Source organism: Lasioglossum baleicum, chromosome 17 (assembly GCF_051020765.1).
Source record: "Lasioglossum baleicum chromosome 17, iyLasBale1, whole genome shotgun sequence".
NCBI classification, from domain to species: Eukaryota; Metazoa; Arthropoda; class Insecta; order Hymenoptera; family Halictidae; genus Lasioglossum; species Lasioglossum baleicum.
In genome coordinates, this window is record NC_134945.1 from 10,567,850 (window position 1) to 10,595,225 (window position 27,376).

Below are 27,376 nucleotides of genomic sequence, written 5' to 3' on the forward strand. Positions count from 1 at the left end.
TTTCTGCCCATGCCTGGTTTAAAATGTAGTCTCCATGATTATTCAGGCGCATTCGACGGTTTGACAAAGAAATATTTCGGTCATGGTCGTTTACTGAAATTAAAAATGGTTATTTACGTATTATAATGAAAATTGGCGGGAGAATTTGAATTTGAAGAATTCCGTAACGCTGCGCTCAGCGAAACCAGTTGCAAATAAGAAAAGTGACTAATATCCACGATCCTTCCTGGACGGATTAATGTTTCGGTCCGCTTAAATAACCGGTTCCGCAAGAACTGCATATTCATGCGCCGTATAAATAACCGCGGGAAATTTAAATTGTAGAGGCGCGCACTGCGTATCTACACACAGAACTCGAAGGATTCACCTCGAATTAAGCAGCCTATAGCGCAGCACGTAAGTGATTAAACCGATTACACGTGGAATGCTGGGAATGTTGGCGGATAGGGAATAGGTTTAATTAGACCGTCAATGAGCGGGCTTACTGATTGGAAAACGGCCGTATTACGCGATTTGTACGCTTGTCGGGAATGATGTACTCCGGGAGAATTGGCCCCGCCATCGATTCCCACGACGCTATAAAACACCTCCAGAATCTTTACGATTGTGTTTTGACACTCGTTGCAATTCATTGGATCATTATATTATATTGTTATCATTCCAAAAATTACATATGTATTATTTGTTCCTATTATTGACAATGTAAGTACGAAATAATTCGATAATTCTAATTCTAAATGTAATATTCACCAAAATCTTCGCTATTCAAACTACGACAGACATAAAAAACCGACGTACCATCAACGGGTGTACGACTTCAGGGGAAAAGATTACCCTCTCTCTGCCAGTACCTGATTAGTCACGTGACAGAGAGACGAAACTCGTCTCGTGTCCGAGCCATGACGGAAGCGTGCGGGACTAGAATCGTAGAAGGGGAAGGTAGAGTGGGGACACAAGTTTTGATCGAGAAACCCTGAGTAGGGGCAATATGAAATAGTTGATTGAGGGGGAACCGGTGCAGCGGTAGTGGGCCTGCTTTAAATAATTCGGTCGCCAACCGACAATCACTTTTGCCCCTTAATTTTCCTCCACCCCTTCGTTTACGTTCACCTGCACTGCAGTAGCTGCAACGCACCCGATTTTCCCCGGAATTTTTGCATATAAATAGAACACACAGAACGAAATCTGATAATCTGATTTTCGCTGTAACTACCCTCCATCCACGCGATAAAAGGTTCAAACTTGTTACAATATATATTTCCTTCGCAAGCTATCGGTCGCGCAGCGTCCATCGTCGTATCGGTTTAAAATACTTCAAAGGCATTTCTCGATCACCTATCCGGCTCTGTCTTTTGTTTGCCACCGAACGACAGCGTAGAATACATTTTAAAAGACCAGGACCGAAAGTTTCAACAATGCGAGAATTTTGAGAGTTAATGTCGCCAGCTCGAAATGGATCCACCTGAAATCTCACATAATTTTTGAAAAATCTTTCCAAGTGGAAGAATTTTGCGCAACGTCAAATTTTTGAAGCATAACTCGGGAAATTACGCACTTGTTACCGATAAATTCGAGAATTTAAATAATTGCTTTATTTTAATTTTATTGTTGCAATATTCGAATGGTTGATGAGTGGTATTGACTGAAGCCTCATAAAATAGTTGATAATTTTCCGAATTAAATGAGAGAGTTCGACCAAAATTCAAATTCGTGCAGGTAGAAACGAGATATTTGTTTTATTTTGGTTTCGCTGTTGGAAAATGGGAATGGTTGATGACTGAGCGTGGCAAAATGGTGATGATAAGGGGTGGTAGTGGGAGGGTGGACCGATAATTATTACACGACTCCGCGAAGCAGTTATTGTCCCAATTCAGGGGTCGCTTTGCGGATAATAGCTGTGCTCGAGAGGTCATGTGAGCTTGACGTTCCAGCATGTCAACAACAACTATGCATCATAGGATGTCTGCCGCACGTAAACGCTTGTTCCCACCCCGATGCTGGCAACCCTCTTTTCACCTGTGTCTATCTCGCTTCCGCGCGTGTTTGCTTAGGCGCTCCATTTTCGGTTTTTGACTAAAATGTCTTAATTTCAGGTTCTTAGACATCCGAGAAGTGCTGTAATGCGATAATTAAAAATCGTAGATTGAATTTTAAGAGGCTGCTGTACTAGGAAGGCTTCAGTCTTTGAATTTTGAATGCTTTGATTATAAAGTATAATCCTAGGACCTTCCCAAAATTTTGTGTACATTTTTTCAGACACTTTTTAGTATATTACTTAAAACTAAATAATCCTAGTTGTTCTAAAGAAGTTAAAAAATATTTGAAATTTTCATACAGTGGCGAAAGTTAGCGCACAGAAATTTCGTTGGGGTCACGAGAGACATTAGCATACCATGCAGCTAAGGGTTAGGAAAATTTTTCAAGCTTTGTCGAAATGTTCTAATTCATAATTTTGAGAAAATATCGTTTTTCTGTATTATTTCAGTTTATCTCTTCAGAAAAATTGTGTTGTTTGTGACTCAAAGTAGGCTGTTGAGGCTTCAGAGTGAGATTAGACTTTTAGTCCAGTCGGCAGGTCGAAAAAAAGGCGTCTACCTGGAAAATATTCCGAACTTAATGAAATTTTTGAACGAATCTCAGTTTTCGACCTCAAGGACCCTGTGCTAACTTGGGGAGGGGGAAAAAACCACGATTTTTATTACCTTGTTTTGGTTTTTCGCCTATTACTCAAAAACTGTGGGTCCTATGAACTTTTGTCTTACATTTTTGGGAAAGAGCATTAAATTTCCTTCAAATTTCACTGGTCAAACTTTTTTTTCGACCAAATAGGCACCGAGAGACAGGCGTTCACAATTAGGAAATTAAGTGGCAACTGACGAATATAGGGAAAGACGGAGCAAATTACACTGTCCGACAACAAAAATGTTTCCATATAACTGTTGGGTGTATCTTATACAGTTTTTAGCGCTGATTCCGAATCTGGTCTTAATTTTTCTCCTACAGGCACAGTTTTTGAGAAATTTGAGTTTGAAAAAAAAACACGTTTTTCGACTTTGAACAGATATTATGATGTTATTATAAAAGATATTGTATTATTCTTTACAGCAAAAGATTCTCTAGACTTTCCCGAATCCAGTGATGTGCAATAGTAATACATTATGATTGTTTAAACATGTTTACTTAAACATGTCCTACTGAGCGTGACGTTGGCATTGGTCGAAGCGAAATCCGCCCTCTGTTTCACCGTCCTAGTCGGTCCTCGTTTTTCGCTAATAACTCTTTAACAAAGCCGCGGAGAACATTTTCGCAACGGGAAAAGTTGCTTCACATGGCCTGAGGAATCACCCCGTGCAAGGAAGTACAACAACATTTTCAGCACAGCCTGTATAAAGTAGATTATAATCGTTTCCATCGCAGACGTTCCTAATCAACTCATATCGGTCATCAGCATCGACCCGCCACACAGTGGGCCAGAAACCGATCTTTTTAGACAAAAATTTGCCGACAACTCAGTTTTTCATCGATTCAATTGGAATTTTTTTTTAAATGTTCGTGAAGGACTATACTTTGTTGACGTGCTGCGCGAAAATAGTTAACTGTCACAATCAAGAATCCTTATTTACAAAGCCCAATAACTCCGATACTTCATCCGGCCATACCATTTTGCATGTCCCAGCTGAGTTGCCGGCACTTCTTAACCCTAAACCCTAAACCGCAAAATTTTAAACTGTAAATCTGGCCCTGAGAATTACCAATTGAATAGAATTACATTCGGCACTTATGAGACTTACCATTAATTTATTGATCCAACAGCAGCGTTTTCGCTTCTTGAGAAAGAACTTCCTTGTGCTTGCTAACCTTTATTCTTAGAGAGCTCAGAAGTGGATCGGATGATAATAACATATGCCGTATAATATCTATATTTGTCTTTTTGCGGCAACAAATTCGCGAGTTTTCAGCTCGTGATTTCCTCAAGACTTTATTATTTGCCTCTTGTGGCTCTTCTGAATACAAACCAATTGGCAGTTCAAATGTAACAAGTACTTCACTTCCATGTTGCAGTACCTTATGAACTGATGGAGGAAGTTTATACCATGGATAAATTTTAATGCACAATTCAGTCGTCTCCGAACAATACTCTTTGAATTTCATAGAATCAGCTTTCTTGTCACATGTAATTACCTGAAGAATGTTATGCAATCTTGTGATAATAACCGCGTTTCATCCAGTCACTGCAGCAACTGATTCGGCTTTTCTAAAGAAAGTTCGGGTCACGTTCCCAGTATTTGATGTACCAGCTCCCTGTTGGACAACATCAACTGTGACTGATAGCTCATTCAAAGAATTTTGCACTTTAACTTAACGATTTCCTTACAGCACGTCATCAAAGTATAGTCCTTCACGAACATTTAAAAAGAAATTCTAATTGAATCGATGAAAAACTGAGTTATTGGCAGATTTTTGTCCAAAAAGATCGGTTTCTGGCCCACTGTGCGCCATCGCAAGGACTGCGGCCATGTCGCTGTAGAAGAGCACCGTTTCGGATTCAAGCGAACAAGTCTAGTCGATTCGATCGATTCGATCGAAGCTCTGCGAGCGAGCCCCGGTCTCGAAAAGTCGCCGGTCAGGGACGGAAGCGAACGGTTCACCTCGGGGGTGGCGATGGATGCAGTCCCCGCTCCGGCGGTGAAGGGAGGAGGGAGTGCAGGGAGCAGATGCCACGCGGCTGAAACCGGAAGAGCCCGAAACGGACAGAAACGATGCAGTTGTCCGCAACGGCGATAGAATAGTGAGGCAGTGGCATAACGCGCATAATAACGCGCGCTCGAGGCCTCCGCGAAATGAGATACGGGGAGTCGAAGGTGTAAGGGAGACGGAGCCGGTTAGATAGACGGAAATAGATAGACACGGCGCGGTGGTGGGGTGGTGCCTATCACTCGGGGAGATCCAATACAATGCGAACTATTGTACCCACGTTCGCCATCCACTCCAATTCCTAGGGTGGAGATATGCAGCTAGCTCTCGATCCTGCACTCGCCGCCGCGCACCCTGCATACGTGTGTTGGAACGTTGCACACGCGGCTATCCTGTGTCCTTGTTGTCGTCGCCGTCGCCACCCACGGAAGGAGCCGGGGCCACTTGCGAGAGAAATCGGATAAGGGCTCGAGCCTGGCGAACGTGATTTTATCGGTTTCTACGTACCTGGCCCGCGGGACGGTTGATTAATGTCTTGATAGAATGTGTGAAAACATCGGGGTCCCGAACGGCGCTTGTATCGTGTGCAGACACTGCTTCTTGTCGCTGGACCAAAGAGTAGGGATACGACAAGAGGCAACATCTAGAAAGAAAATTACTTTTTCAGAAACACCGATTTAAAGGTCCACTCGGTAAGGCTATACAGGGTGTTTCGTCCAAAACAGGACACCTAAATATCTCCTCTATCTCTGAAAATAGAAAAAATGTTTCTAACGTAATGTAAATGGTTTCAAAAGACGAATCAGATGGAAGAATCGTTTTTTATCAATTGTAATTTTTCAATCGTTTTTCAAGGTCACTCGTGTTTCTTTACATATATACCCACACATTTTGTTGTTGTTGTATGTTATAGCAAACATATTATTGTGCATTCGTCCATGCTTAATAGCACGACCTTGAAATAACCGTGAACTTTAAAATTTGCTAATTAATGCAGAACTTACTTTCAGCGACATTTCACATTTCAACGGTAACAGAAATTCGACCATGAACTTAAACTTGTAAATAATCACATTTATTACTGCAATAAATGTTCGGAACGACGTCCTTCCGTTGTGATACATTTCGTGAGGCGAAAAACGACAGATTGTACAGCTCTTTCGATGATTTCAGGTTTTATATCAGCACATGCAGCAACTATTCGTTCCTTCATATTTTATGGCGTCGCGTCGTGGGCTGCTTTTGATAAACCGTACCCTTTAATGTCCCCCATAAGAAAAAATCAAGTGGGGTGAGATGCTAGAAATGCCCTTGTGGATTTTAACGAGTAGCCAGGTTCAATGTCGTCCAACGATTAATTTGTTAAACATTTTCACCTGGCTGGGGCCCCAAATGAGAACCAAGGTATGTATACATCTATCACTTGATACGTGACTGACGCGCGCCTCTATGCCGTACGCAACATACACTTCTGTTAGTCGCGTTACCGCATTTTGGCGGATTTTTAATTGTTAATAGCTAAATAACGAAATCGCAATTCTTTATTCTTCATTTTCTTCTTATATTATCATGGAGAACCGCCCTTTAAATTTTCTTCCACCTGTAGTCGGACATCCTGTATATATTTACATTATAAATTACAAATAGATTTAATTGTAAGCAATAATACTTGGAAATATTTCTGTGAGGCTCAAATTATAAATACATATGTATCAATATACGTATTATATTGATACATATAGTATATGTATCAATACATATAATTGTATGTATATCGGGTGGTTCACGCCTAACAGGCCACCTAAATAGCTCCGTTAGGATTAGAGATAGAAGAAAATGTTAGAGAGAAAAGTTGTACTGTTAAAGTGGGCAAATATGGTGATATAAAACATTGTTCCGGTTGTAATCGTTATCAAGGTCTTTTGAAGGTCATCAATGATTTTTAAATAGCACCATATATTTTTTACTTTACTGTGTTGTAGTTGATGTCAAGACCAGTTCAATGACGTGGTACACTATGACCTTCAAATGACCTTGGACTCATTAATAGATATAGTTTGACTACTCTGTTTGATCAGCGGAAATTTAATTTCTTCAGCCATTAGGTCTCGTAACACGTATTTTTCTTGTAAACCATTCCGCTGTATTCCGCACTCTTTATTGTACCATTACATTCGATAAAGGTTTACAATCGTAGCCCAAAAAGAATTGGTTCCGGATCGTTCTGAATTGGAGAGTTATAACTAATCTAAGTAGATAATGAGCGTTGAAAGTGGCGACTTTCGTTTCGAAATCGAAAAAAAACTTACAGAATGATTGGTAATGTTCAAATATTAATAACAATATTAATTTAGATGATAACAGAATAAAATCTGCGATTGCCCTGTAATAATTACATCGAAGGTAATTTCGCTAGTTTCAATGTTATTGGAAAAGATTCAATCGACTTCGGTTGCAACAATTTGCACATCATTATGCGGGGATACGGTGTATGAATTGTTCCAGCGATCAATTCTATGGGGAGTTCGAAAGGATGGCCGACATAACTCCATGACGACAGAGCTGGATTCCATCGATAAAAGGTATCGTGAAAAATGAAATTATTCGGAAACCATTCGCCGGCCGGCTGGAAACTGGAAAGGGATTTAAGCGGCCTTCGTCCGGCAAATAATTGATGCGCGTCAATTAGATTTGTCAGGGTGATCGTCGTAATGAAATTAACAGGAACACCAGCCATAGACACGTATATGTATAGATGTATATAACAGGTGATAGATATGTATACGCTCGCGGAACTGTTTCATGTACAAGGTGTATCGTAAATCAACTGTCACGCGCCTCCATCTCGTTGCCAAAAAATCTTTTTCGAAATCATTAAATAATATCGGCATTGGAGTCGCTGGTTCATTTAGTCATGCTTTTATCCTCGTGAACTGTGATTAATATCTGTCGTCTGTCGACTTGGCTCGTGGAAAACTTAATTATTAATAAACGTTAATGTTCGTGTCATATAATATTTGATAACAAATTTATAATACATTTATATACAATACATATACAGTAGCGGACAAAAGTTTAAGACCACTCTAAAGAAGACGATAACTTTTTAAATATTGTACTATACGATTTGAACTTTTTTGGGAAGCTAAAGCAATTAGTGTACTAAAGGATGTGAAAAGAAATTATTCCAAAAATTGCAATTCATCGGAATTGTTGAAAAAATACTAAAAGTTGAATTTTTAACTTTTTTATGTGGGCCTATATTGAAAATTTAAAAAGTATCATACTTTTTGTAGATCTGTGTCAATTAAACATATTCTGAAAATTTCGTCAAAATCGGTCGACGTTGCAATGAACTACAAAGTTTAAAGATGATAAAAATTGCAGATTTTCAAGATTTTCGGCAATAAATCACCTTCAATTTTTAATGGTACTTCAAGGTCATCCGAAGGTCATGGTATACTACGTCGTTGAATTCGTCTTGATACGGGCTATAATACTGTTAAATCAAAAATACCAAGTGTCATTTAAAAAAATGGAGGTGATCTTGACAATACTAAATAACAAAAAATTTAGAACTTTTTTTTATTGCAATGTATAGTCAATCGAAAACTGATCAACTTTTGTTTAAACTATTTTTATTGTCAGATTATCGCAAGTATTTGGAAAATCATGAAAAGTGTTACGTGGGACACCCTGTATGTAAAATTATACCATATGAATATTGTATTTTGTGATGTATATGTAAACATAATAATAATCTTAATACAAATTAGAATATATTATAAATAGTATACTATACTAGAATATACTATATAGAATATAACATAATTTCACATGGTTTACATTTTATTATACACAGAATAGAGTTCAATACAACAAGATTAAATTAATGCACGAGTATTTAATAATTCATATAAAAATTACAGCTTGTATTCTTATAATCTACAGCTAAGCTATACAAATTCTGTAATGCATACGTTAAACGCACTCATTTAAAAAATAATGCATAATTATGAATAATTATGTGTATATGCATATTAGTAGAATTCATATAGAAACTTCAATCTAAATGTAAATCGTGATCGACATTTTTGTGATTCATATTCATTATAAAACGTATCTAGTGAGAATAAATAATTGATATCATTGTAAGTTAAAATTTACGGTTCAGTGCTCCATAAATGTTATTGTTATATAGTTGTTTCCCAAACAAAATAATTTGTAAAATTACTTGGTAATTGTGTAAAGATAAATGTGTTCAATTAATTATTCGTGTAATTATTCACCTAATGGGTGGAACAAAGACTCGCAGTACACCTATTGTAAGGTGCACGTACGTTCATGCAGTTAGGTAGTCTCATGGCAGACTCGGTGGCGTGAATTTAAATTTTTCCAATACCAGATACCGTTAATTCCGTTGATCCGCCAGAGCTGCTGGAAATTCCGATCCAACTTTTTTCGTTAACGAAGATAACACGATCACTCCGACTACTGCGTTAAGAGAACCGGCAATTATCGGATACTTATTCTCTGTGACCTTCGCGTCGGTCACCTTTCATCTGATTTCAATTGTCCTCAAAAAATGCAATTAGCTCTGTCATAAAATTTTCGGAATCTTCGGAATCTCCAAAGAATTTATTCAATTTCTGTTGAATTTTTCTGAAAAATTTCCCTTATAATTTTAATTAGGTATTTCATCGTAGATTGATCGTTGAAGACTTCGCCTTCATATAAAAACCGGGGAATCCATTTTCCAATAAAATTGTGCTCGTTTAAATTGTAAAATGATAATCGAAAACAGTGAGAAGATATATATTGGACGAGTTGAATGACGAAATACTATCTTTAACATATAAAAATTAATAATGAGGAAATTGATGTATTTAAATTTTATTCTGCATAAAGATCCGCAGTCGACTAATTAGATAGCAGAAACTGCTTGGTCATCCGCAACGTTAATGACTCCGATACTTTCTGGACTCCTGATAAAAATAATTGGAGAGTTTGACGTATTTAATCTAATCAAATATTGCTCACAATTATCGGACTTTTGTGTACGTTGCTTATTTGTCACGTTTATGTAAATAAGTGTATACGTAAAGAATTCCGATCTTGAGAAACTAATATTTTCCAACAATTTATATGGGATTGCGATTATTTTCAGACATACAGATGATTGTGGAAAAATTCTATGCGATTAAAAATGTTGAGAACTGATTAATTCGAATTTCTGCGACAATATACATTTACTTAGCTTTACCAACCATAGAGATTTTCAGCTTCCTAGCTGTCAGCATTTCGAATGACGGGTTTTCAACTATTTTCAAAGTTCTCTCTGGCCGATAGGAGTGACTGTGTGCTAACAGGCACAGATGTATGGGAATTAACGAGACGAAAATCGAATCCGCCATTCGGAACGATAGCCGACAGTGGTTGCAAACTTGGAGGTGCTCGTAAAGCCAGAGAAACTGCCTCAGCTAGATCTTTTTCAGCTATAATAACTTATATTGTTAACATATACTTACAATTAGTAATAATATCATATTTAATATTCATATAATATATTAGTAGATATTTCATCTCTCAAATCCATGAATAATATTGTACTATTATAAGACAATACGTTCTCTATACCTATATGTATATTGTGTGTTTATTATTATTATTTAGTATTTATTTAAGTTAATACGAAAATAAAGCGAATGCGAACATGCAGGATGTGAGAAATGCTGAGATTTTCGCGCGCGCGCGCGATGGCCATTTTTTCGTAGATCAATTATAAAACACGGAGTAGCGCGTAGTAGCAGCCTTTTTTTCTTGCATCTTAATCGAAAAATTTCAAAGAACACAATGACACAGATATGAACATCCGATCGCATCCGGAGGCATAACAAAGTCATTACCAAAGTCTTAGAATCATAAAGAACCTGACTGGATTATTGGTTATCTTTAAATATTAATAAGTTAAAAAATGTATATAGTACAAAAGTGATTTTTTCTTAAAAGTATACCTTATACTTAGCTAAAAAAACTTCTATAAAACAAAACTCTGTTAGTGCACGTAAATAAGGTAACAATTACTAATAGGTGAATTCGTTGAAAAATGAAAGCGTGTTAACAGAATTTCAAATTTCCGACAAATTTCAGTGCTTTATGGATTCCACTAACTCAAGCCACAAAAATTTTACAGTTTATGTCAAGTTTTAAAAATTGAATTTTGACCGCTGAAATCGGTCCATACAGCCTACTGTGCGACGCGAGCTTATGTGCCATGGCCCGAATCTAGCATTTTTGCTTACTGGGTAATGTATTTTGCACACATTTAATATAATTGTAATTTATTCAATACACCAGAGAAAGTATAAACATATGAAAACACATACGGAAATTTGATTATACATTTAAATAACTATGCACATGCTTCACAACTTGGATACTAAATCGTGCAATTCTCGTCGTAAAATCTTGCCTGATGGAGTTTTCGGTATGGCGTCCACGAACTTGACACCTCCCCTGAGCCATTTTTGTGGTGCTAAATTCTCTGAAAAATTCATTATTAATTTCAAACATACACATAATGGCGTGTATATTAATTATGAAGAATTATTATTAGACACCGAATTAGAAATGTTATAAGTCGTTAAAATATCTTACACTAATGTCTTAAATGTTGATGCGTCTATGAATAAACGTAATAGATAAAACACATACAGGGTTGGACAATAACTATGTCCAACTTGAATATCTCCGTTATTTGTAATAATATGGAAAAATGTTATGAACCAAATTTGCACGGTATAGAGAGCGGCATGTTGTGACATAAACATTTTCTGCGTGGGTAGAGGCGTAGAGGAGATTTCAAGGTCACCTTGATCTTTTTTAAAGGAAACACCTACTCTCTGTATCATGAATCGATAGACCATCGAATTCTGAGTTAAAATGTATTGATCTCCATATGTCCTAAATCTAATAGTTAACGAGATATTATCGAAATCATTTTCTTTCTTTTTTGGATAATATCTCGTTAACTATCAGGCGTAGGACATATGAAGGTCAATACTTTTATACTAAGAATTTGATACTCTATTGATCTGTGGTATAAAAAATAGTACATTCTATTTAGAAAAATCAAGGTGACCTTCAAATGTCCTCTATGCCACTACCCACGCAGAAAATGTTTGTGTCACAACATGTCCTCCTCTGTACCGTGCAAATTTGGCTGATAACATTTTTCCATATTGTTACAAATAACGGAGATATTCAAGGTGGACATAGTTATGCCCCACCCTGTATACACAAAATATCTGCAACCAATAATTGAACTTACTGCTAGTGAATTTAATAATTTCAGCAGCGGTCACTTGACTGCCCTGTCGTCTAACAACAAAAGCCATAGGCACCTCCCCGCTCTCTGGGTTAGCTACACCGATGACAGCAGCGTCCTTGACATCATTACGCGACTGAATCAGTGCTTCGATTTCGGCAGGCGACACTTGGTGACCTTTATACTTGATCAGTTCCTTCAATCGTCCACAAATGTACAATATCCCCTTCGCATTCAGGTAGCCTAAATCGCCAGAGTGCAGCCACTCGTCCTTGTCGATGGTCTCATCGGTGACCTTGGGGTTATTGTAGTACCCCAGCATCACCTGATCCCCCTTGAAGCAAACCTCGCCAGTCTTTCCTGGTGGTAGCACTTCATTCGTCTCCGGATTTATTACTTTGCAGTGCATGCCGGGTATCAAGGGACCCACGTTGCCCTCCTCGTTGCCACAGTCTCTCGAGCTCAGATGAGTGACAATTGACAGCTCTGTCATTCCGTAGCCGTTGCGAACACTCTTACAGTTCGTTCGTCTGCAGACTTCGTCCGCGATCTGGAAATTTTGAGGAATGTTGTTGTAACTTCCGGTAGAACGACATGGGCGTGGGCTAGTTAGGCTAGGTTGAAAGAGGGCAGACTAAATACAGTTCAAATGACATCGTGTTTAGTGTTATCTTAACCCTTTGCACTCCTTTGTCAAGTGTAACTAGGGCCGGCCATCTGGGGGGTGCGGCGGATGCTATGCACCGGGGCCCCGCAATTGAGAGGGCCCCAACACGATCAAGTACTAAAATAATGTAATTATTCTGAAGTAATGTATTAGCAAAAACAAAATCACGCATTAAATAAACATGCATTAGTAGTATACAGGGTGAGTCCGAAGAAACAGAATACCTAAATATCTACGTTACTTTTCGTTGTACAAAAAAACTTCTTAGAACAAAGTTACACTGTTTGAAGGGCCACATGTAACGGTGTAAGGAAAAAAAATTTTCGAGGTCATTTTTTTACGAAATTTTAAGGTCATCGATATTTTTTAAATGGAACGAGGTATTTTTTAATACATCAATCGATGCAACTGAACATCCGTTATAAAAAAGTACTAACCTATGTATGTCGAAAAGTTAGTAGTTCACGAGATATTTCAATTTAAATAACTCTAAAACACCATTACTGTCGTACTAAGACGTTACACAAGTAAGTAAACGCTAACATCAATTTTAATTTCAATGTCAATTTTTCAATTTCAACTTCAATTTTAATATAAACTCTTCAACTTCAATTTTTCAATTTCAACTTTAATTTCAACTCTTTCATTTCAACTTCAATTTCGAATCTTCCATTTCAACTTCAATTTTTAAATTTCATTTCGTTAATATCAACTTCGATTTCAATATCAACCCTTCAACTTCAATTTCAACTCGTCAATTTCAATTTTTCAATTACAACGTCAATTTTTCAATTTCAATTCGTTAATTTCAACTCTTCAATTTCAATTTCTACATCAATTTTTCCATTTCAACTTCAATTTCAATATCAACTCTTCAACTTCATTTTCAACTTCAATGTTTCAATTTCAACTTTAATTTCAACTTCAATTTTACTATTATTTACTATTATTTTATTTACTATTATTTAGGTGTTCTGTTTCTTCGGACTCACTCTGTATGTTCATGTTTGTAGATTGTTTTTTACTTTACAAAAAATTTAGGGCCCCAAATGGTTTCGTGCACCCAGGCCCCTTTATAGTTTTTTTATTATAGTTTGTTAATTATTATTATTTTTTATTATAGTTCTTGTTCTTGTAATGGTTCTTCTTTTATTTATTTTTTAATTAAAAACAAATAGAAGTTCCACAAATATAAATTACAATAAAGTTTGAGAGCTATATATAGTATAGTTGGTAAACAAAAAATTGTTTAAAATAAGTAGCAGGCAAGGAACTGTCGTTCTAATAAATAAAACGCCTAAAATAGTGGGGGAGTTGTTGGCAACAAAATTGAAAAATAATTCGGAGTGCAAAGGATTAATCAGAAAAATGCCACAAATAAAGTTGGCGGAAGACCCATAAAAAAATGCCCCAGAAGAGCGCACTCACATCTTTCGGAAGCGGTGCAGCGCCACATAAAAGTTCTCTGACACTGCTGAAGTCGTACTTGCTTATTTGCGGATGCTTCGCGATTAGCACCAGAACTGGAGGCACCAGAGGCATATGCGTGATTCTATACTTCCCAACTGACTGCAAAAGAGTCTCCAAGTCGAACCTTCGCATCAGACACATGGTTGCAGAGGTAAATATCGACAGAAGCGAAATGCCGAAAGAATAGCCGTGGAACAATGGCAGGAAATTGACGATTCGGTCGTCTTTTCTGCAGTCCAAAAAATCTGACTCTCTGTAATAATTAGTTAATCATTTTCATTAAATATTTATGATTGCATTTACCACTTGTAAGAGTCGTTGGCAACCTCATGCCGATGTTTATGTCCTACAATTTGGCGTGTTATTCATAGTATTACATAGATCAACAGCGGATTTTATGCATCATTTAAAATAGTGGAAGTATTAGAAGATTTTAATAATGATGTTGTAATAATTTCAACCTATCAAGCATATTAAGAAAGAACATATAAACTTCTATTTCACTAAAGATTGTTGCAATTCAGCTAGAAAATTTTATTTTGCATAAAGATCCGCTGTTTAGTCATACATAGATAACATCATCAATTTTGGATCAGTCAAATGTATTTCAATATTGTCACTGTATATGTATCACTTTACGTGATCATAACTCCGTCAAAAATTGCCGTATCGATATCGTTAAACAATGGTTTGAAAGCCTGCAACCTCTAGTTTCAGATGCTCTGTTTCAAATTGTTGCTATGTTGTTTTTTTACAAAGTTATAGCAAGATGAAGACAACATTGACGGTTAACAAAAATTTGGTGCAACCTTGGAACGTCACACGGGGAGCAACAAATTTTTTTGATAAATCGCGTTAATATCATTTGGAAGGGCTATCTTTCCTGTGTAAATTGTGTGGCTGTTGAATATTGTGCGATTTTTTTTATTCGAGTTATTCAACATTGAAGTAAATATGGGCTTTTTAACTTTAACTGGCTCCAGAAAGCGAAAAAATTATCGTAGAATCTTGTGCAAAAAAGCAATAGAAAGAGCGTTCCTTTCTCTTCAAGGCACTCCTTTTGTTTTCTCAATTTCATTAACATTTCGATATACCAGGTGTTTCTGAAAATATGCTTAAAAAATGCACAATTTCCATTTTTCCTTTAAGAAATCGATTTTGCAAAATCCTGAGGTCGTAGGCAAATTTTGAGACCAGATTTGAAATCAGCGTGAAAAAATCTACGGAAAATGATATATAGCATGTTAAAAACAAAATTTTTCCCCGCGTGGTACTGGAGAAACCACATTTTCTTGAAATCCTACGTGTTTAACGAATTTTCTCAACGTTAAAAAACGTTCGTACCATAATCTCCCCATTTTTCCCATATTCTGCAAAGTTTCAGCTTTAATTTAAAAAAAATTTCATCGCTCTACCTCATTTCTATCAAAAGTTTTTTGAGTTTGAATCGAGTTTGGTCAGGCAGCCGCTGTACGTGGCGCGCTAATTTCTGCGAAGCAGTAACTTGAAACACAGCTGTCATAGGTAAATATTGTCGCAACGAGTTCATGGGGTACTCAATCGAATCGGCAGAATCTCTGCTTCAAGCTGACGTTTGGATCATGGTATTACGATCATTTCTCGCCGAGATATATCGAGTTAAAGGAAAAATGGAAATCGTGCATTTTTTAAGCATATTTTCAGAACCACCTGGTATATGGAAATGTTAATGAAATTGAAAAAACAAAAGGAGTGCCTTGAAGAAAAAGAAACGCTCTTTCTATTCCTTTTTTGTACAAGATTCTACGACAATTTTTTCGCTTTCTGGAGTCAATTAAAGTTGAAAAGCCCATATTTACTTCAATGTTGAATAACTCGAATAAAAAAAATCGCACAATAATCAACAACCACACAATTTACACAGGAAAGATAGCCCTTCCAAACGATATTAACGCAATTTATCAAAAAAATTTGTTGCTCCCCGTGTGATGTTCCAAAGTTGCACAAAATTTTTGTTGACAGTCAATGTTGTCTTCATCTTGCTATAACTTTGTAAAAAACTAACATAGCAACAATTTGAAACAGAACATCTGAAACTAGAGGTTGCAGGCTTTCAAACCATTGTTTAACGATATCGGTACGGCAATTTTTGACGGAGTTATGACCACGTAAAGTGGGACCAATTTTTCGGGTTCGCAGAAGTGATCCCTTAATTCTTTTGAGGAGTCTATAAAATATTGTTATATTACATTCCTCACAAAGCTTCTTGGATGTTAAGTGCTAGATTTATTTCTATTTCGATTATGTGCAACCTAATTAATTTTACCTGACGCTGCTAAGGAAAGACAGTAAATTTTTATGAGACAGAGCCACACCCTTAGGGAAACCTGTCGTTCCACTGGAGGCTAAGATAGTTGCTACTCTCTTAGTGTTGTCGTCGATCGGCAGTGGCATGAACGTATAAGGATCTATCGCGTCCTTATATTTTTCTATCAGTTGGTTCATTGTTGGAAACTTGCTGTTAGCCGCTTGACATTCCATTTGGATTATGTGCATCTTCCAGTTCAAGGTCGGTGCGATTTTTGCCATAATCGGCTCGCATTTCTGGGACACGAACATTACTCGGGGTTGAAGGATTTCTAACATGTGCCTGTACTCCCCTAAAAAATGTATGTTAATTAACGACGTTCATAATAAAAATAATCAATATATTATAATTTTTCATTTTGTTTTATGGAACTTGATACGAAGTAACGGAAGAGGGTAGCAGTTGTGAAAAATTCTAGCTGTTGTGTCTTCGTGGAAAAAATCTTGCAACTTCATCGGGATGTTGAAATTAAAATTTTTCCAGGGAAGGAACCATTTTATTTTCTACTTTCGAATGCAGAGACGTCCTCGAAAGTGACTTCAAGGTTTTCAAAGTAGACGTTTTGATCTTTAAAATAAGCTCAGGTAGATTGCGACATGATTTTCTTTAATCTTTTGTCCTTTATCGCGAATTTATTATTCTCTTTTAAGGTTTGCACTCAACAGAGTTAAAACTGTAACAACAGTGTTTTCTTCAACACTGTGTACCATGCAGTGTTAAATAGTGTTATTATTTTTGGAAATACTCACTTTCGGTGTAAGCCGGATTCAAAGGTGCGAAAACACCCCCAGCAGTCAGTATCGAACACGTAGCTACCACGTAATTCGGATGATTCTCACTAGCTATAGAGATTCTGCCTCCTGCTTCGATGCCATACGTTTTTAAGGCATGTGCCAGTCTCACGGTTGCTTCAAGAAGATGCCGACCCGTGTAGGATCTTCCAGTTTCAACATCAATCTAACGGTAACAGACAGTAGAACACACACTATATGTATATATTTATATCTGGTGCTGGAATAAATTAAATAACAATATCAATCTTTCAATGCTTCTTTATACAGAGCACATTAATTATTCATTGTAATAAAAATATTTCGAATTATTTATATTAGAAATGTGTTCAAAGACAAGAATAATGACAAATATTATTTTTATTCCAACAAATTGTGAAAGACAATTCAATAGATGATTACATTAAATTTCTAACTATTTTTTAAAAACTTTACTAACATACAGGGTAGCAATTATAAAGCGTTATAGACGAATATCTCAAAAAATATTGATGATACGCAAAAATGTTTCACATGAAAGTTGTTCAGTACCGAGAGGGACATCATGTGATGGGACATTTATTTTTTCCGGTGGGCACTCCAAGGTGTTGTGAAGGTCAAATTTCTTCTTTTAATTGCAGGGAAATGCAGAAAAGGTGTGGTGGTTTTATTTGTACTTTCGTTCGTGTCTTCGGACTTTCACACCAAAACAATTGCATGTGTTCAATATCAGCATTACTCCCAGATAGCACACGACGTCTTAAAGGCGCCCATTTTACGTCTATTTTTAGATCTGAAAGTATTACGTCCTAAAAAGACTTCTTTAAGACTATAAACAGTGTGGTTTTTAAATTAGCATTGGTATTATTTGTTCGAGTTAGTGTTTTTGCTCCAATTTCAATTTCAATTTCAATTTCAATTTCAATTTCAATTTCAATTTCAATTTCAACTTCAATTTCAATTTCAATTTCAATTCCAATTCCAATTCCAATTCCAATTCCAATTCCAATTCCAATTCCAATTTCAATTTAATTTCAATTCCAATTTCAATTCCAATTCCAATTTCACATACGTTCTTCTAATAAAGCTGTTTATTGGTTTAACTTTAAACTCGTTTTTGTCGAAATCTATTTTTACTCTTCCCTTCTTTTATTTTAATTAACATTTATGCACCTTTAAGACTTCTTAGGGACGTCTTAGAGACTTCCCGAATGTACTAGGAACATTTAAACGTCTTTTAAACGTCAAAAAAATATCTTTAAGACGTACCGTTTTCTAACACAAAACGCTGAGGAGACGTTCGGAAAACGTTCGTAGGACATTCGGAACATCTTTAAGATGTCAGTATTATCATCTTAAAGACGTCTTTGTGCTATCTGGGATACAACTAAATTAATTACCATCATAGTGTGGTTGAGGTCTTTCCGTAAAATGTTGAGTAAGTGCTCTTGTAGAGAAATGTTAGGAACATAAGGTCCACGGCCGCTATAGAGTATATTGTTGTGCATCTCCATATTTTTCTTTTTGGGAAAATGTTATCGTCTATCTGAAACAATAAAAAATTCATTATCAGATAAAATTAATTATGCTGTACAAGTAAAAGTATACAATATTAAAATTAATTGTGTTACAAAATTCAAATATGCAATATTAGAAATGATTGTATTGCAAAAATGAAATATACAATATTAGAATGCAAAATTAAAAAATAATAAATAGTTGAAAGTATATAATAGTAAAATCAATTGTGGTGTAAAATTAAAAGTGTACAATACAATTGTGGTATAAAATTGGAAATATAATATAAGCAACAATTCTCATTAAGTTGCCATTGTGTGACAAACCACTTAAAGAAGCAGTGAACATTTTCAATATAGAATTTCAAACAATGACGTCATTTGTTTAACTTTTCTTGCTAATAAAATTTTGAAGCTGATAAAATTATGGAACAGTGTCTCAATAAGCCACAGAAAGGAATAGTCGACGAGTTGACTGTCGCAGTTGACTTTGCACACTTTAGTGGATAGAGTCCCAAAGATTCCAATCAAGGTTCCTCTCTATCAATAAAGACAGAGGGAGTTTCTCGCAGACCGTTTGATTGGTTCGATACTATTCGAGTTCGATATGTATTCAACCAAGGAACGATATGTGGATTCTGGATTTACCGGTGGTGTTTGCTTAAATAGATTGTTCGAGAAGGATCATGTTCACCTGCGAGTTTCCCTTGTTTCACAGAATTCATCCTAACAAAAATTTCTTTTTTATTTATTAACTGGGGAAATAACAATTATTTTAGAATGAAAAAATATTCCCTCAATAGGCCAAAACTTCTCGGTTCGAATAAAAAAAGATTCTACTGGATACGGAAAATAGATATCCAGATAAAAATTAATTAGTGCAGTCCCTTTTCAGGGAAATGAGCAAACATGGTCAAAATTAAAGCCATATATTTTGTAATTTATCGACATTTTTCAAAACATTGTTGAACAATTTTTACATTGAAAAAAAATCATTTACCATAAGTTAAACTTTCTTGATTGAGATAAAAGAAGTGTCAACTTTACGTAACGATTACTTGTTAATATAAAAATGTATAAGGTACAACCTGCGTGTCTTTATTCAGTAAACATTGGAAAGCTCAGACACGTAATTTTTAAACAAATTCAATGCCAGCAAACTGATGACTTAAACCACCCCTTATTTTCCATATACTATGCCATGTCATAATTAATTATTAATAGAATGATTAGAAATATTGATCGATTTGGAGTTTGTTTTCACAAAAAATTCCTTTTCTGAATTCTTACGAAAAATTCACAGAATTTTCAAACAAATTCAATGCCCTTAATCTGATGACTTAAACCGCCCCTGATTTTCCATATACATACATACATAGTAAACTGTGCATTAATTATTTTTCGCTAGAACATTTTCACCGAAAAAGTATAAAAGAGAAGCTGTAATATAATTTGTAAGCCAGTGTGTTAGTTAGAAGAGCGGTGGTTGTAAATATCGATTTTCGACTCCGGCGAGTGTTTATCACTAGATCGACTCCCATTTCACCGCGAATGAAGCAGTGCCCCCGACCCGGCACTCATAATATTAAATTATCGTCAGCTCAAACGGTAACGAGAACTCGGGAAACTCGGAAGAAAGCTCGATATCACGGCGGAAATGTCGCGTTGACAAATTGTTTTCCTTCGGTATCGACTTGGCTGTGTCGCAGGGAACCTACGATGGCCCGGAAAACGTTTCCCTTCGCGCGTCGACGTTTCAGTTCCATCCAGCACCGTTCCCAATTTTTCCCCAAATAAATGCGCTTTCTGATCTAATTCCTCTCCTTGGAACAGGCCTGGCCAACCCAAATGGTTTCACGGGCCACTTTGATGACGCGTAACGTTACAGCGGGCCGCACTTTAGGTAACACTGTCCAACAAATTTCAACTTTTTAAAAGTATTTCGATTCCCACTAGCCGATTCTTATAGAGTTTTCCGCGCTGATTCCGAATCTGGTTATAATTTTTTCCCTATACGTCCAGTTTTTGAGAAAATGGAGTTTAAAAAAAAAAGACATATTTTTCAACTTTAAACAAATATTGCGATGTTATTATAAAACATATTGAATTGTTCTTTACAGCAAACGATTCTGTAGACTTTCCCGAATACAGTGATATCCAATATTAATACATTATGATTGTTTAAACATGTTTAAACAATGATTAAAGACGGAGATGCACCACTTTTGCACCAATTTTTGCGGATATTTTCGAATTTATCTCAAAAAATAAGGGTCCAGCGAAAAATTGAACTATACCACGCGAAAGAGCAGACTTTTATCTTGAGAAACCCCCCTGTGAAGTTTGCATGGTCGACGTTTTCTTCGAACCAGAAAGCAAAATATCTTCGCCCGACATGAGTTGTCACCAGTGGCGCTCACCACCAGAACGGTCGTTCGCCGCGCCGTATCCCGTCGCTGCGCCGTATCCCGTCCCGAGCGCCACTGGCGGAAACTCTTACACTTTCCACCTTTAAATATAAGAAATTTAAAAATATGCTAGGTGTCTTATTATTTTGTCGAGGATTGTATATATGTATAATAGCTGCTGATTGATCTTTCCACAATGTACTTGTAATTAGTTCTGAATATAAGGATCTAAATTTGTAATTTACATGTTGTAATTCTTGTGGTTGCTAATGACCTTGATGTTGATGCGACCTGTAAATAAATAATTAAAGAAAAAAGAACACAGCCGTTTGCAAAATGACGCGACTTTACTTTATAGGACTTTCAAGGGCGATCGCGGCCTAGACTGATCTTTTTTCTAGCGCTTTAGACTACTGAAAAATCCCACCTTTCTATTATAGGAAAATGAGACGGCGCATCCCGAACCCTTGCGATCTTCGAAACGAGTCTACCGCCTTAAGATTACGTGTACAATGTGTAATTAAAAAAATTGGTTACTCTATTTGTTTAATTTCTCTATAGAAACGTCAGTAGCACACAAACGGCTGTATTCCACGTGAACTGCTTTTCCATTATTAAATTTAATATATAAAGTTTTCATTGTCTTTTAATTTTGATCCAGCAGTAATATAAAACGTAAGTAAATAAAAGTCACTGTGCAATTCTGGCGGAGTGCTTCTAGCCTGAAGGCAATTCTACTTCGTTACCCAACTTTTAGCTAACACTCGCAAGCCGAGGCAGTATAATACACTAGCAGCAATAGGAGAATGAGTTTTCGTACAAAAATTCCAAAGAATATCTCAGTAACAAATAAGTTTTTCGAATTGAACAATTTTGCGTATATTTTGTTCAACACCGTCCGGATTTTTGCAAAAATTCGACGAATATACAGTAAACTGTACCATCGCTGGCACTGCAGTAGTTATTGGCACTGGTTATTTGATTCAAATGGCAAACATTAAGAATTTCTGGTATAGAAAATGATTTTTTATTGCTTCTTATTTATATAATATTTCAAAGCAACGCACAGTGGGCCAGATCGTATAAGTAGGAGGAAAAAAGTCCGAAGTTGCCTGCAGTTGCCATTTTATGAGACATAATTGTTTTGGTAGATCGTGAACCTGTTATAATTTTATTTACAAAATAAATTACAAAATCCAAATGTTTTGATTGAATTGAACATAAAACGAGACGCCCTAATTATGGCGACAACGAAAAATCTAACACAAAGAGCGGAGTTCTGTACCATAGAAGGTGGATTGCAGTTCGAACATCTGATGTAACTTGATTTATTTTGTAAGAAATAACTTTTCATTAAAATTACGTTTGTACAAGATTTTTGAGTTTGTTGTCATTTCAAGGTCATAGTATAATACACTGCTGAATTCGTCTCGACGTCAGCAACAATCCTATGACGTCCAAAACATATGGTGCCATTTAAAAAAGTCAAAGTACTCTTTACTCTTTTATGTAAAAAGCATTTTTTCAGATTTAAGGATATGCGAAAATGTAGCTCACCAAGTACTGATAAACTTTTGTTTAAAACATTTTTTAATTGCACTACCGGAAATGCCTAAAAAATGGTGACATAACTTAACGCGTAGACCCTGTATATGAGTATATCGGTTTATGAGTTCTACAAATACATATAAATTTTAACATATTTTGAAAACTGCTGATTCTATCGATTTAATTTTTGTCACAATCGATTTAAAATAACAAAATACATAGACAGTAGCACTGCCATTGATATAAATATAATTTTAGATTCTTTTCCTCCTACTTATACGATCTGGTCCACTGTGTAACGTTGTAAGATTGCATAACAGAGTTCCACATATGACTGGTAGCAAATGCGCTAATGACTGTACTATATGTCTTACGATTCACTGAGTATCACTGAAAAATATATCACTGAATATATTTTATAATAAAAGATTTATGACTCGTAAAACTGTTTGATTTTTCTGGAAAATCTCTATTAGCTTATAATAATAGAAAGTTAAGCTCGTTTAAACATTTAAAAAAAAGAATTTTATTACGATTTTGGGTTAGGGTGCCGATCATTTTTGTACAGTTTACCCTATATCTTCCTAAATGAGTTTTGGAATGAAAGAAAAATTGTACGAAGCACGCGACATACACAAATCTTCCTGATTATTATTATTTATAAAATAGCCTTGCTCTCATAAAGCCTCATGGAGAAATGGTGAGAAAATTTGAAGTACACAATATTATACAAGTGCATCAAGATTTCTTCTTTCGTTGCAAATTGACTGCATCAATTTATTCTCCAAACAATTTGTTTAATTAAATTATTAGTTTTGATTAAATTCTTTAACTTACTTTTTTCATAAAACATCGTTTCAGTTTCCCACCCGTTAAAAATGGACAGGTAAAACGCAGGACTCAGGTACAAATGAACGATAGTTTACAAAAGTATGAGTTTCAAGTTTTAAGATGAGACTGGGTTTATTGTTGTATCGTTTTTGTTAACAAAACGGCCACAATTCAAGTATCGAGTTTTCGCAAGTCGGAAATTTAGTATTCGAATACTTTTTCGATGGACTGTAAACAAATTCGAAATTTGTGTCGATAATATTATGAATTAATAATACAATTCTTCGAGCATTAAAATTCTCGGTACACGATTCGTTTTGCATGCACTGTATTAATATTCCTGATATATGTATTGCCCGCCGATGTATTCCCTTTTGAAATCCCATCGAAATCCTTCAAATATTCCTGGAGGATATGGAGCCGGTGAAACCAAGTAGGAATCCATTCTTCGGCGAGTCGGAGTGTTGAGAAATCGCTGTTCAGGCTCTGTCTTGACGTAGATATGAGATTGGATTGGAAATTTGTGCAGGACGTATAGGAAACGTATATCGCAAATGGTGTGGCTAGCTCGATGTGTAAATTGTTTAGCGTGAAATTGCGTATCGACAAATGTAATCGATTAATCCAAACTTAATGAATGGCAGCTGCTCGATCTTCCAAATTCTATTCCGCTGTTTTCCACTCATTGTAAACTAGCCGGCAATTACAGACATTGACGGGACACCTGTTATTCCTCTAATTCTAATCGTTTGCGTGTGACAAGATATCCAATTTTCTGTTAGAAAGAATTCGCGAATAACAAAAACAAATTCAGGGAGTTCAAAGTATTTAAAATAAGCCTAAACAGATATTCACGATTTTCTTTTAGAAGTTCCAACAGGTAGAATTTTTAAATTATAAGTATATTGTCCCAAAAATGTTGAACTTCTTTAAAATGATTCCGGAGGTCATTCGAAATAACTTTTTCGTTTACGGAAATGTCTTCGCGGCTTTGTTCACGATTTATTAACGAAATTATTTAAATAAAAATAAATGTTTAAAAAACAGCACGTTATTAAACGGACTAAAAAGTATAAAATAAATTTTTAAAAAAACAGCACGTTTAAAAAACGGACTAAAAATATAAAATAATTATTTCTAGCCCCATACATTGTGATTGTGAATTTTTAATAGCTATGAAAATACTTGTAAGATCTAAAACGAAAGACGTGGGGGGTAACGAAGGTGTAACGGTTAAATTTTTAATAGTTTATATCTCCTAAACGCATAGGCTTTTTTAAAAATTTTTTAAAATATTGCATTGTCATCCAGTTCTGAGCTATGTTTCAAATTTCAAGTCTCTAGCTCATTGGGAAGTTAGTTTAAAATCAATTGCAAAATTTGTACCGAACAAACAGACAAGCAGACGGACAAGAAAGCGAGCTAATAAAAACGCGGACCAATCAGAGCGCGACTAGGAGACGGATTCCGGCTTGGTTGGAGGTCCCGTTGAGCGCTGCATTAGCATTGGCCGAGCTGGAATCCATCTGCTGTAGCCGCGCTCCGATTGGTCCCCGTTTTTCCATAATACCTCCTTAACGAAGCCTCTGAGAGCATTTTCGCAAAGGAAAAAGTTATTTCAAATCAACTTAGGAATCACGAATTTCGAGGAAATGGAAGGAACACAATTTTTAACTTTGGGTCTTTGTTTGGACTAGTGAGGAGGTAAACATATTAAAAGTCTCCACTCCTCTTCGGTTTTCCGCGTATATATCGGAAACTATGCGTCCTAGCGATAAGACCATTCGATACAAAATTAAACCTGACAAAATGTGCCGCGGGATTGATTCGATTCAGTTTTTCGCTATCTCGCATAGTTTCCGGGATATCCGAACTCGAAGTTCACTAATTGTGCTGAAGAGTTAGCTAGTCAAATAAGGCAAAAATTTCTTCTTCACAATTCGTGAACTTTGAGCGCGGATATCTCTGAAACTATGCGTCCTAGCGATAAGACCATTCTACACAAAATTAAAGCTGCCAAAATGTGCCGCAAGATTGATTCGATTCAGTTTTTCGCTATCTCGCATAGTTACCGAGATATCCGCGCTCAAAGTTCACTAATTGTGCTGAAGAGTTGTCTAGTCAAATAAGGCAAAAAACGTGAGGCAAATTTCTTTTTCCCAGTTAGTGAACTTTGAGCGCGGATATCTCGGAAACTATGCGAGATAGCGAAAAACTGACTAGAATCAATCTTATGGCACATTTTGTCAGCTTTAATTTTGTATAGAATGGTCTTATCGCTAGGACGCATAGTTCCCGAGATATAAGCGGAAAACCGAAAAAGGTGACTTCTACGTGCCCCCCTGTAGCCCGCTCATCTCCTAGGAGTAGGGACTTTTAGTATGTTTACCTCCTAACTAGTCCAAACAAAGTGCCAAAGTTGAAAATTTTGTTCCTTCCATTTCCCCCTACGCCCCCCTTATGAGCATTCATTGACTGGACTAATTGTTTTTTCACGAAGCCGGTAGCATCGCATGGTCGGTGAAACGTACAATCTGATCGTATGAGTTATGCGCGGCCGGGATTTTTCGCGAAGATGTCGGGGATAAGAATTCTCGCGGGTCACCGGCTCGCTCTCCGTTATCGGAACGGTGTTCGATGCGTCCGAGTAAGCAATGTGTCTCGAATATTCACGCGGGGCTTCTGTGACCAGCGGAAGAGGCGGGAATGCGTCCTCCGAAATCACTGAACTGCCTGACCGGTAGTCGGTGTTCGGGGTTAGTTCCACCGTGGATGCGGTGCCAGGGGCGGACCGGGGCCTGGGTATGGGGGCGCGTGCCAGTCTGATTGTTGCAGCCGCACTGGGACACACGAGCCGCATACCGGCGATTCTTGGCCTCGTGCGGCGTGCCTAGACACCCCGGGAATACTTATGACTTGTTGAAGCGCGCTACTCCACGGCCCCGAAACGCTACCACCGAACATCGAAAATCCGACATTTTTCTCACTGCTCTTTGTTTCCGTGCTGTCAACGTTGCCAAATTTGCGAAGGTTTTTAACCCTGGTTCATCCCCCGAGCGAACTTAAAAGATGATGTTAATCTGTCATTTGTGAAACAGTTAATCCGAAACTTTGCGATTTGAATAAATCCGAACATCTCCAAAACTAAAGGTGAAAGTTTCTCGATCGAAATTGAAATATATGAACAGTAAATTCTCTATAAACGCGAAAATCCTTCAACGATAAACGCCACAGAAATATCCCCTCCAAACTCCAAACTAATACACTGACTCGGCTCGGTATATCGGTGTGATGATATGAACGGTTTTCGCCGACAACATTTCACCGACAATAGCTTTGGCCGACAACGCCTTTAACCAACAACGAATTTGATCGACAACGATTTTGACCGACAACGAATTTGATACACAACGACTTGAGACACAGTATGATAATATTGTATGATACTACTGTATGATAATACATACTGTGGTCGTCTTAAGTTGTTGCGGATCAAATTCGTTGTCGACGAAATTCATTGTCGGTTAAAGGCGTTGTCGGCCAAACCTATTGTCGGTCAAATCTGGAGTCGGTGAAAACCGTGTGGAAGAAATCTGTGTCGGTGATTTCCATGGGACCCATTTATGGTATGGGCGGATGAAGTATCGGAGATATTGGGCGTTTGTAGATAAGGATTCTTGATTATGACAGTTAACCATTTTCGCGCAGCACGTCATCAAAGTATAGTTCTTCACGAACATTCTAAAAAAAATTCCAATTGAATCGATGAGAAACTGAGTTGTCGGCAGATTTTTGT

At 36.7% G+C, this 27,376-nt stretch overlaps 1 protein-coding gene across 7 annotated transcripts in view; it reads right to left on the reverse strand.

Annotated features, from left to right (window-relative positions):
• Positions 1-8,502: 8,502 nt before the first annotated feature.
• LOC143217646 (uncharacterized) overlaps positions 8,503-27,376 on the reverse strand; it is a 170,892-nt gene continuing 152,018 nt past the window's right edge. For 2 of the 7 annotated variants that reach the window (XM_076442153.1, XM_076442155.1), the window contains 6 exons: positions 18,677-18,822; positions 17,256-17,463; positions 16,465-16,798; positions 14,118-14,412; positions 12,026-12,572; positions 8,512-11,239 (listed from right to left, as the gene is read on the reverse strand). In XM_076442153.1, coding sequence (XP_076298268.1) covers positions 11,121-11,239; positions 12,026-12,572; positions 14,118-14,412; positions 16,465-16,798; positions 17,256-17,463; positions 18,677-18,790 — 1,617 coding nt within the window. In that variant the 5' untranslated portion in view covers positions 18,791-18,822 and the 3' untranslated portion in view covers positions 8,512-11,120. Of the gene's footprint in view, positions 11,240-12,025; positions 12,573-14,117; positions 14,413-16,464; positions 16,799-17,255; positions 17,464-17,828; positions 18,057-18,676; positions 18,823-27,376 lie in introns of those variants that run through there. The other 5 variants (XM_076442154.1, XM_076442152.1, XM_076442157.1 and 2 more) reach the window with 4 other exon arrangements.